General features: G+C 49.2%; 1 protein-coding gene across 1 annotated transcript in view; it reads left to right on the plus strand.

The window, feature by feature from the left end:
• Window positions 1-11,596, plus strand: part of LOC107299476 (major histocompatibility complex class I-related gene protein-like) — a 25,491-nt gene that overhangs the window by 5,253 nt on the left and 8,642 nt on the right. The window contains exons 2-4 of the mRNA XM_015828830.1: window positions 30-305; window positions 3,182-3,370; window positions 5,295-5,576. Of these exons, the coding sequence (XP_015684316.1) occupies window positions 30-305; window positions 3,182-3,370; window positions 5,295-5,576 (747 nt within the window). The remainder of the gene's footprint in view (window positions 1-29; window positions 306-3,181; window positions 3,371-5,294; window positions 5,577-11,596) is intronic.

An 11,596-nucleotide genomic window follows, 5' to 3' on the forward strand; every position in this document is an offset into this window, starting at 1 on the left:
TAACTCTGCGCCTCTGGGTCCTTTTTCAGGCTCCTCTTCACATTCCCTCAAGATTGCCTCCTTCGCCATCGTGAAGCCCAGTCAGGAACTGTCCCAGTTGGTTATTCTGGGGTATATGGATGATCAGATCGTTGCTCACTACGACAGCGACAGCAGGAAGATTCAGCCTCGAGTCTCCTGGATGGAGAAGATGAGGAACGATATTCCCCATTACTGGCAGGCTGTGACCGATATAGCTCGTAGCAAGGATAATTACTTCAGAGATTACCTGGAGAATCTGTGGACTCACTACAATCAGAGCAAAGGTGAGTGATAGGTCGGGTGGATCCTCCTGCCCCATATTCCCCACCAATAGCAGGAGAGGGGAAGAAAGTGGGCCCCTTCCAGGTTAAAGGCTGTTTCCTAACTTTTTAAAAAGGTTATTTTGAAAATATGTTTATTGCTTTAAAAAGTATTATTATTATTTTACCCTTGCCCCATAACTAAAGTTTTCTGTGGATGTTATCATTATTAAAGGTGGATGGGTAATCAAAAATGCAATAAACAAACAAACAAACAAACAAACAAATAAATACACATGTTAAAGTTAAAAAAAAAAGCAGTATAGCACAGGAGTGATAGAAAACGAGCTAAAGAGGAAGAAACAGACTGAGCTTGGCCTTGGTGGATGGAACGGGACGTTTTAGGCTCCCACCATTGGCCGTGCCCAGTTTGCTATTGGAGGACCTCCTGCTGTGAGGGAAGAAGGGAGTGACACGCTTCCCTCACCCTCCAGTGGTTCCTAAGAGGCTCCTGGTGGAAGGTCCTTCTGTCTATTTCCACACCAGACAAATGAGGGATCAAATTCACCTTGATCCCCCTGGGGACACCAGATCCCCACCAGACTCATTCTATCCAAGGAGAAGCATTTCTGTCACCCCCTTATTTGAGGGGTAAGTAAACAATCGATCAGAACAGAGATGGAAGGGACCTTAGAGGTCTTCTACTCCAACATGGGTTTAGTCAAAAACAGATCATGCTAGACAAATCTTATTGCATTCTTTGACCAGGTGACAAAATTAGTGGACCAGAGGAATACTGTGGATATAATTTCCTTGGACTTCAGTAAGGCATTTGATAAAGTAGATCGCAACCTACTACGCAGTAAGATAGAAAAATGTGGGCTAGACAGCATCACCACCAGATGGATCCGTAGCTGGCTGACCGGCCGTACTCAGCGTGGTGTCCTCAATGGAACCGTATCTACATGAAGGGAAGTGTATTGTGGGGTGCCCCAGGGCTCTGTTCTGGGCCCAGTGCTCTTCAACATCTTCATCAACGATTTGGATGAGGGGATTGATGGGGAAATCATCAAATTTGCAGACGACACCAAGCTGACAGGAATAGCCAACACTCCAGAAGATAGACTTAAGATACAGAAGGACCTTGACAGACTTGGGTGCTATCTAACAACATGAAATTCAATGCTGAAAAAATTAGGTTCTACATTTAGACAAGAAAAACCAAATGCACAGGTACAGTATAGCTGGTATCTCGCTCAGTAGTAGTAACTGTGAGAAGGATCTTGGAGTCCTAGTGGACAATCACTTAAATGTGAGCCAGCAGTGTGCTGCAGCTGCCAAAAAAGGCAACACAGTGCTAGACTACATTAACAGAGGGATAGAATCAAGATCACGTGAAGTATTAATACCACTTTATAACAACTTGGTAAGGCCACACTTGGAATACTGCATCCAATTTTGGTCACCATGACATTAAAAAAAATGTTGAGACTCTAGAAAGAGTACAGAGAAAAGCAACAAAGATGATCAGAGTCTGGAGGCTAAACCATATCAAGAACGTTTGATGGAATTGGTTATGTCTAGTTTAATGAAGAGAAGGATGAAGGGTGACACGATAGCAGTGTTCCAATATCTCAGGGGCTGCCACAAAGAAAAGGGAGTTAATCTATTCGGAGGGCAGGACAAGGATGGAAACTAATCAAGGAGAGAAGCAACCTAGAACTAAGGAGAAACTTCCTGACAGTTAGAACAATTAACCAGTGGAACAACCTGCCTCCAGAAGTTGTGCATTCTCCAACAGTGGAAGTTTTAAAGAAGAGACTGGACAGCCATTTGTCTGAAATGGTATAGGGTAGTGGTGGCGAACCTATGGCACGTGTGCCAGAGGCGGCACTCGGAGCCCTCTCTGTGGGCACACATGCTGTCACCCCAGCCCCGCCTTCCCCCGCGGCCCCCTACTCACCAGCAGCCCCCCCAGAGAAGAGTTGCCCCCGAGCTCGGCCCACACAGAGCAGTGCAGCCAAGCACATGGAGCTGGGCAGCTGGGACAAGACTCTGCCCTCGCACTCTATTGCACACAGATGATGCTGCAGGTTGTGGGCAGAGGGCATGGCCGCCATGGCACTGCTGGGCCACCTGGGTGATCTGCGGTGGGTCATGGAGGCGGTGAGTGGCCCTGCGGGTGGGCAGGGCGGGGCAGAGCAGGCTGGGATGGGGACAGAGTGGGCGGGATGGGGCAGAGTGGGGCGGGCATGCTTTTGGGGCACTCGGTCTCTAAAAGGTTCACCATCACTGGTATAGGGTTTCCTGCCTGAGCAGGGGGTTGGACTAGATCAGGGGTAGGCAACCTTGGCTCTTTTATGACTCGTGGACTTTAACTCCCAGAATTCCTGGGCTGGGCCTCAACAGGAAACTCCATGTCGTCCTCAGAGTCAGGCTCGGACGGAGGCATGACACTAGACTTGCTTGTGAGGAGCCTCTCTTGTGAGTTTGACATGGGTGGTGGGGGCCCCCTCTGCCCTCTCCCCACTTCTGCCCATTTGTCTCTGCACTGAGCCTCCAGAAAGCGGATTTGGGACTCTGTGAATCTGAGACAAAGATGGTGCTGCTTCTCCTTTTGCCCAGAAGGAGACTTTGGAGGAGGCAGAAGATGGAGGAAAATGGGGAGGGGGGGATGTCTGGAGACTTTCAAAGTGCGATTTGGGGGCAGGGTGAATGGGGAGGCTCAATGTCTCTCCAGTAGCTTCATGGGGGGGGGGGTGGAAATGCATTTCTTTCATTTTCCAGTTGTTATTCGTTCCTTTTCTTGCTGGCTCCCTCCTGAGTCAAAGTCCCTGCAAGAATGGAGATATCTGTCTCTCCTGAGGATGTCTCAAACCATTATCTTGTCCCCCTTTCAGGCTTTCACATCCTACAGGAGATCGCAAGCTGTGATCTCCAGGGAAATGGGAGCAAAGAAGGGTTTTTGCAGACAGCTTATGATTGGGAGCTCAGAAACACCTACCGCATGCATCCTTACGATATAGAGCTCTGCATTGAGTTGCTAGAGAAGTGCCTGTCATATGGGAAGGAGATGCTGCTGAGGACAGGTGAGCATCTGGGTCCAGACTGGACTTTCCTCCTTTATGACCAGGTATCTTGGACAGGTTTGGCCCCTTTGGGTCCCTTATCTAGAGTTGGATGCTGGCCGCTATTCAATGGACCAGGAAATGCAGCCTCTGCCTGGCGGGTCTCTGTGTGGATCAGACAGCAAAAGTACTTGGAAGTGTCCTGTTCACTGCCCACAATGAGACAACAGGACTACTATTCAGTGAAACCACATTAGTAGCCGAAGGTTATTTTGTCCTGGCCAGCTCGGACATGGAAGATAAACAAGATTTACAGGAAGACGATCATCCTAAGGGTCTGTCACAACTCTCTGCAGCCAACTCACAGTGGCCATTTCACCATGGCCATCTCATCGCAGCCAACTCACCGTGGCCAGCTTGCTGTGGGGCAACTTGCTACAGGACAATTCCATGTGGGATAATTCAATGTGAAAAATGTTATTCGCCACTGTTTCTTGGACTTTGTTTTCATTTTTATCAATGGAAATCATGTCAAAGAAATAGTGGCGGATAACACTTATTGTGTTGAGTTATCCCATGTGGAATTGAGGTCTCCACATAATCAAAGAACCTCCAGAGATTCAACATTGATGAGGCTTCAGGGGAGAAAAGATTGGAGCTGTGGTGGCACAATGGTTAGAATGCAGTATTGCAGGCTAACTCTGCTCACACTGCCAGGAGTTCAATTCCTTCGATCATGACCATTTCAAGGTCGATTCAGCCTTCCATCCTTCCGAGGTTGGTAAAACAAGGAACCAGGTAGTTGGAGGCAATATGCTGAGAGAGGGCTTAGGACAGTGGTGGCAAACCTATGGCACGCGTGCCAGAGCCCTCCAAGGCACGTGCACCATGCCTTGGAGATGGCAACTGTCCCTCTTCAACCACCCACCTGCTAACCACCCGCCTGCTAACTCGCTGAGGTCCCATGTGGCCACCCGCCTGCTAACTCGCTGAGGTCCCATGTGGCCGGATGCATCCCAGCATGGCTAGTTTCCCTCCCCTCTGTCCCGACCCTCCTGGTCTCGCATGCTCCCATTTTCCCAGGCACAACCCATTGCATTGTCTGCTCAGCTGTCAGCTGGCCATCCAGCTCAGAGGTGGCTTCTTTGAATTGCTGGTGGCGGGCTGCTGAGCCCCCGAGTGTGCCAGTCAAGGGGCTGGAGGGCTGTGGCTGCTGACAAAAATTGTCAGCCCCCATGCACTCGCTGGCCTGTGTGCAGGGGGCGATGGTATCAGGCAGCAGCTGCCCTGGCCCTTGCCTTGACCCATAGCAATGGCACCCCCACCCTGCCTCGCCTCACCCCACAGGATGAGCCTCCTGCCTACCACCCCACCTGCCAGAGACACCCTGGATCTCCCCCAACCCTGCCCACCCCCCACAGGCATCCCTCCCCATGAACAACATTGAAGTGACCACACCCAGCTTGGCCACACCCACCCAATCTGCCATGACTACCACAGCCACGCCCACCCAGTGGGCCATGCCCACCTGGCACCCAGCGATAAATAAGTGGCTTTGGGGTTGCAGTTTGGGCACTTGGTCTCTAAAAGGTTCGCCATCACTGGCTTAGGGCTTAGAGAAGGCTGTAAAGCACCAAGAAGTCTAAAGGGAATAGCCCAAGATCAGTCAGAGTTCAAAGCAGTCACGGTGGAATTTCCTTGGACCCTCAATTTGCTGCCAGAGGTTCTTCAGACTGAGTCACTGGGAAGGACTCAGAATCAGGAGTCCTTGTGATTGATCATTTTCCAAATTTCCCCAAACTCTTGGAGATGCTGTAGTTATAGTGTGTTAAATCCTTGAGTTAAAACCAAGTAGTGGGAGAGTTTTCTGCCCCTTCAAATTTTTCATCCACCTTCCAGGCTCTGGAGGGGCTCAGAGTTAATTCTGATAATGTCATTTCTGCAGAGCCTCCAGTGGTGACAGTGACCAGAAGGATGGAGGCTGAAGATGGAATGGAAACATACATCTGTCGGGTCCACGGCTTCTACCCCAAAGAGATCGATGCCGCCTGGAAGAGGGACGGGGAGGTCTGGCTGCAGGACACCCTCCATGGGTCTGTAGCCCCCAACACGGATGGGACCTACCACTATTGGCTCAGCATCCAGATCGATCCCAAAGAGAGGGGCCACTATCGGTGCCACGTGGAGCATGATGGCCTGCAGGAGCCTCTGGATGTGGCCATGAAGGGTGAGAGGCTGAATTCTAATTGATTGGTTTTTCCCATGTAGTTTGTTGGTGGATCTGCAGGGAACAGTCCATAGAATTGGGTTTAGGTCAGTGGTGGCGAACCTATGGCACGCGTGCCACAAGCGGCACGCAGAGCCGTCCCTGTGGGCACGCACACCATTTCTGAGCTCCTCCCCTTCCCTCTCTCCATGCATGTGCAGTCTGGGAATAGCTGCAAGAGCTGGGCGGGGTGAGAAAACATATAAAAGAAGCAGTTTTGGCAGGAGAGTGAGTGAAATCAGAGCCACCATCTCCCTTCTGCAGTGCAGCCCCATCAGCGTGAGCAGAGACGGCCCCGAGACGGCTGGAAAGGAGCCTTCACCTGGTGCGGGTCCTGTCTACAGGGTGGCTGTGACGGGGTGGCAGCTGCTGCTCTGAGCCCCTTGACTGGCCAACCACACAGAGAAGCAGGAGGAGGCAGCTACGGTGATCCCTGCATCACCAAGCCCGGCCGGCCGTAGATCTGGAAGCAAAGCTGTGCCGACCATCCTCGCGCTGGTGGGGGCAGTGGCGGGGGAAGGTGAGCTGTGAGACGCCCTCCCTTCCCCGCCCAGAGATGCACACGGGACAATGTGCGGGAGCAGCGGCAAAGGGTGCCCGCATGCCAGATCCTGCCTTCCCCCACCGCCGCCAGCGCGAGGATGGTCTGCAGAGCTTCGCTTCCGGATCTGCTGCCTGACACTATTGCTCCCCACACACGGAAGCCAGCAAGTGCATGGGGGCTGACGGTGTCTGTCAGCAGCTACAGCATGCTGGCTGTCCTGCATAATGGCGGACTGGCCACAGAGCCCCATCGACGCGGGCAGAAATCACTCTGGGATAGCCGGAAGAAAGCCTTTGCCTGGCCTGGACGCATCCACTCAACGGATCTGACGGGGGTGGCTTCTGCTGCTGCTCTGACCGGTCAGCCCTGCAGGGAAGCAGAAGGGGCAGCTGGTGCACGAATCTGCTGCCTCGTCGGGCTGCTAGTGAGCACACAGCCTCCTGCATCACGGCAGCCCCATCGGCGTGAGCGGAGACAGCCCCGGGACAGCTGGAAAAGAGCCCTCACCTGGTGTGGGTCCTGTCTACAGGGTGGCTCTGACGGGGGTGGCAGCTGCTGTGCTCTGACTGGTCAGCCCTGCAGGGAAGCAGAAGGAGCAGCTGGTGCACGAATCTGCTGCCTCGTTGGGCTGCTAGTGAGCAGCCGAGGCGGCTCCAGACCCCTGGCTGCCCCTCCACCTCCTCCTGCTTCCCTGCATGGCTGACCGGTCAGAGCAGCAGCAGAAACCACCCCCATCAGATCCGTTGAGTGGATCTGCCCAGGCCGGGCAAGGGCTTCCTCCCCCCCCCTAAATCGGCGAGAAGTAAAACCTCTCTTATTACGGCTTAGTTCACAATCATAATAAAAAAAACCTTTGTTCCCGAGAATTTTTTTCCTAGCAGCCAGGCAGAAGAGCGGAGCCCCGAAGCAAGTGTCCCGGAGCCATTTCCGCCTGCGTCTTTCTCATTCTCAATGCTCTTGCCCGCGTGTTGTCTGCACCCCACCCCCCCAATTGCTCTACGCTTCGCAGCCCAGGGAATGAGATTCACCCCCCCGCCTCAGGGCCCCGCTCTTCTGCCTGGTGCTGGCAGCTCCATCATCCTCAGCGGCCGGAACAAGAGGCGGGTCGCAGCAGCCCATTAATCTTTTTGCTGCATCAGTGCCTGGGGGCTTGCTATTTCCCCCCCTCCACCCAAAAATCTAGGTCGAGGTGCAAACCCAGCTCATGTGCCTTTGCTCAGGAGGAGCAACTTATTGCAACTTATTGTCAATGCTGCAAATACTGTATATTCTTGCTTTGATAATATGCAGAACTGTCTGGTATTTTTATAGTTAAATCAGGCAACAGTGAAAGGGGAGGAGAATAAGGAAAGCCCGGGAAAAAGAAACTGGAAGTGAATCACATCTTCCAAGTTAATTGGAAGATGTGAACCATGACCCCAAAATAAGGGAAGGAAAAATGCTTGGAATGTAGGTGCAATGGAAAAGAATCTCAGATCTAAGCATTCCACCATGCCGTACTGACATCTCTGTAACCTTAATAAATGCTTTTAGGTTAAAAAAATGCCTGAACATTCTTTTAAGTGCTTCGTTAATCAGACACATGACACTTATTATGGTTGTGAACTAAGCCATAATAAGAGAGATTTTATTTCTTGGCAATTTATGGGGGGGAGGAAGCCCTTGCCTGGCCTGGGCGCATCCACTCGACGGATCTGATGGGGCTGGCTTCTGCTGCTGCTCTGACCAGTCAGCCATGCAGGGAAGCAGGCGGAGATGGAGGGGCAGCCGGGGGTCTGGAGCCGCCTCGGCTGCTCACTAGCAGCCCGATGAGGCAGCAGATTCACGCACCAGCTGCCCCTTCTGCTTTCCTGCAGGGCTGACCGGTCAGAGCAGCAGCAGAAGCCACCCCCATCAGATCCGTCGAGTGGATGCGCCCAGGCCAGGCAAAGGCTTTCTTCCGGCTATCCCAGAGTGATTTCCCCCCGCATCAATGGGGCTCTGTGGCCAGTCCACTATTATGCAGGACAGCCAGCATGCTGTAGCTGCTGACAGACACCGTCAGCCCCCATGCACTTGCTGGCTTCTGTGTGTGGGGAGCAATAGTGTCAGGCAGCAGATCTGGAAGCGAAGCTCTGCCGACCATCCTCGCGCTGGCGGTGGTGGGAGAAGGCAGGATCTGGCATGTGGGCACCCTTTGCCGCTGCTCCCGCACATTGTCCCGCGTGCATCTCTGGGCGGGGAGGGGAGGGCGTCTCACAGCTCACCTTCCCCCGCCACTGCCCCCACCAGCGCGAGGATGGTCGGCACAGCTTTGCTTCCAGATCTGCGGCCGGCCGGGCTTGGCGATGCAGGGATCACCGTTGCCGCCTCCTCCTGCTTCTCTGTGTGGTTGGCCAGTCAAGGGGCTCAGAGCAGCAGCCGCCGCCCCCGTCAGAGCCACCCTGTAGACAGGACCCGCACCAGGTGAAGGCTCCTTTCCGGCCGTCTTGGGGCCGTCTCCGCTCACGCCGATGGGGCTGCACTGCAGAAGGGAGATGGTGGCTCTGATTTCACTCACTCTCCTGCCAAAACTGCTTCTTTTATACGTTTTCTCACCCCGCCCAGCTCTTGCAGCTATTCCCGGACTGCACATGCATGAAGAGAGGGAGGGGGAGGAGCTCAGAAATGGTGTGCGTGCCCACAGGGATGGCTCTGCGTGCCGCTTGTGGGACGCATGCCATAGGTTCGCCACCACTGCCTTATGGCGAATAAAAGCTTTTGGTTGTTTAGCATTCCTGTTTTCTGGCTTTCCTTGGAGCTCAAATAGGACATTCTAACACCTGGATTATAAACATCGACTGAGCTTTGATTTTTAAGTTTAAGAACTATTTGCAGAGAAAGAAAAACCTTGACTTTTGGCTATTTTTGTAGGGGGGAGACTGTTAAACTATTCTTAGGTGGTTGAATATTTTGAACTGCAAATTTTGGCTGATTGATAATTGTTGGACCCCTGAGCAGAAGAACTGTTATAAAATATTGCTTTTTGTGGTGGATCAACAACTGGGAACACATTGGATTATAAAGGCCATACATAAAGACCATAAGAACTATACAAGACTTTGCTGTATGGACCTTAAGATTGGTTGTATTAGATAAGGCTAATACTCGGGGATTATGGTATTTTTGATAGAAAATCTGGAGGGGGGGAGGAAATGTATGCTATGCTGCAATTAATTCAAAAGACAATTCTTTCACATAAAGAAGACACAATAAGAAACCATGATGAGATTAAAAACAATTTAGATAACATAAATGAGGAAATTTCTAATTTAAGCTTACAATTTAAAAACTCCCAGAAAATGAGGACAAAGAATGAACAAACATGTCAGAAAACAGACTATAAACCAATGATGGAGGCTACAAACAAAGGGACTTACAGTCTGGTAAAAGCAAAGAAAAATCTGCAAGATTTTGTTACAATACTGGAAATGGAAAAGGCATCTTATCTTTCAGGACTTCAAAATATATTTGAGGACAAGAAAGAAGATCTGATAAAATGGATTATAGAGTTGTCAGGAGAATCACTAGAGTCTGGAAGACAAAAAATGAAAAGAGGAGGGAGAAGGAAAGTGGGAGTTGTTTAATGAATAAAAATTGGTGAAATTCCCCCTCAAAAACACTCCACCTAAATTGTCTCTCCCATGCCAAACAAGGTCCACAAAAATACAGGAAAAATCCTTGGTGATTTGAATACACTGACTTGGAAAATGGCTTGGCAAAGAAAGAAGGCTAGAGTTAGACTTAAGAGAACAGATGATTTGACCTACCAGATGGGGTATTACTTCACCAAACATTTATTTGAATATGATTAAAAGAATAGATAACTTTTGCATATAAATGGATTTTATAGTAAGAGGGATGTGATTTATAATTAGAATAGCACTTTTTATGATATGGGAAATGTAAAAATATTGGGATGGCTTACGTGAGTGAAATGTTTGGACACTTAAGTGTAACTAACTTTGAGAAAATCATAATTGACAAAAATATTTTGAATACTGATGGAAAACGAAATTTAAATAAGAGATGGAAAAACAGGTTCTGCATTGATTCAATAAGAAGACAATTGCAAATACAATTGAAATATAAGCTGGTTAGAAAAGATGTTATATACTGATATTATTGTTATTTGTATAAACACGTCTATATCTAATTTTGTATGTATTTCAAGGAAGTGTATTACTATCTAACATGTTAACTATGGAATTATAGAAATTAATTACTATTACTCATTGTTAAATGAGTAATGGACCCAGACAACACGTTGTTTACTAAGCAACAAAGATAGTTATTGTAAAAAATCAATTACAAACACACACACACACAACAAATTGCTGCTCACAGATATTCACCACTATTGCAAACATTAATTTATGATCAGGGATTTATTGAAACAATGGTTAGCAAGGTGTCTTCATGCTATCATTAAAGGGACATAAAGAGGAGCCCCTCAAACTTTTTAATGTGATGAATTCCCAGTCCTTTGGCTGCATTAAGTAACTCCACTAATTGAGATTATTATTTGGGGTTCTCCTTCAATTATCTGCTCTTTTTCCCAATTCAGTTCCAGAATCCAACCTGGGGCTCATCATCGGCTGCGTTATGGCTGGTCTTGTCCTGGTGTGTGTGATTGTTGGGACTTTGATATTCTTCAGTAAGTATCCTTTTTTGGGTGATTGAAGGAAGATGGAAAAATCCTCCTGAGTCTCTCTCTTTGGGGAGTCTCTTCTGGGCTTCATTCTCCCATGTTTTCCGAGCCCCCTTGAGGAGCTTCTGAGATCTGGGCTTTTGGGGGGACTTCAGCCTTGACTCAGCTTTAAGTCTACAACGTAGCAAGTGGATGATTTCTGATCTTTAAATGTTAGCCCCAGTTCAGAGCTGGGATCAGAGGTTGCATTGGTTTTCTGTGTATGTGTGCCCAAATACAAAAGCAGCTTCTGAAGCTGCAGATTTATGTTGTAGAATAGAATAGAATAGAATAGAATAGAATAGAATAGAATAGAATAGAATAGAATAGAATAGAATAGAATAGAATAACAGAGTTGGAAAGGACCTTGGAGGTCTTCTAGTCCAACCCCCTGCTCAGGCTGGAAACCCTATACCATTTCAGACAAAGGTTTGTCCAGTCTCTTTTAAAAACCTCTACTGTTGGAGAATTCACAACTTCTGGAGGAAAGTTGTTTCACTGATTAATTGTTCTCATTGTCAGGAAATTTCTTCTTAGTTCTAGGTTGCTTCTCTCCTTGATTAGTTTCCATCCATTGATTCTTGTCCTGCCTTCAGGTGCTTTGGGGAATAGCTTGATTCCCTCTTCTTTGGGACAACCCCTGGGATATTGGAACACTGCTATCATGTCCCCCCAGTCCTTCTTTTCATTAAACTAGACATACCCAATTCCAGCAACCGTTCTTTATAT

Source organism: Protobothrops mucrosquamatus, unplaced genomic scaffold (assembly GCF_001527695.2).
Source record: "Protobothrops mucrosquamatus isolate PMUCROS unplaced genomic scaffold, P.Mucros_1.0 scaffold4994, whole genome shotgun sequence".
NCBI classification, from domain to species: Eukaryota; Metazoa; Chordata; class Lepidosauria; order Squamata; family Viperidae; genus Protobothrops; species Protobothrops mucrosquamatus.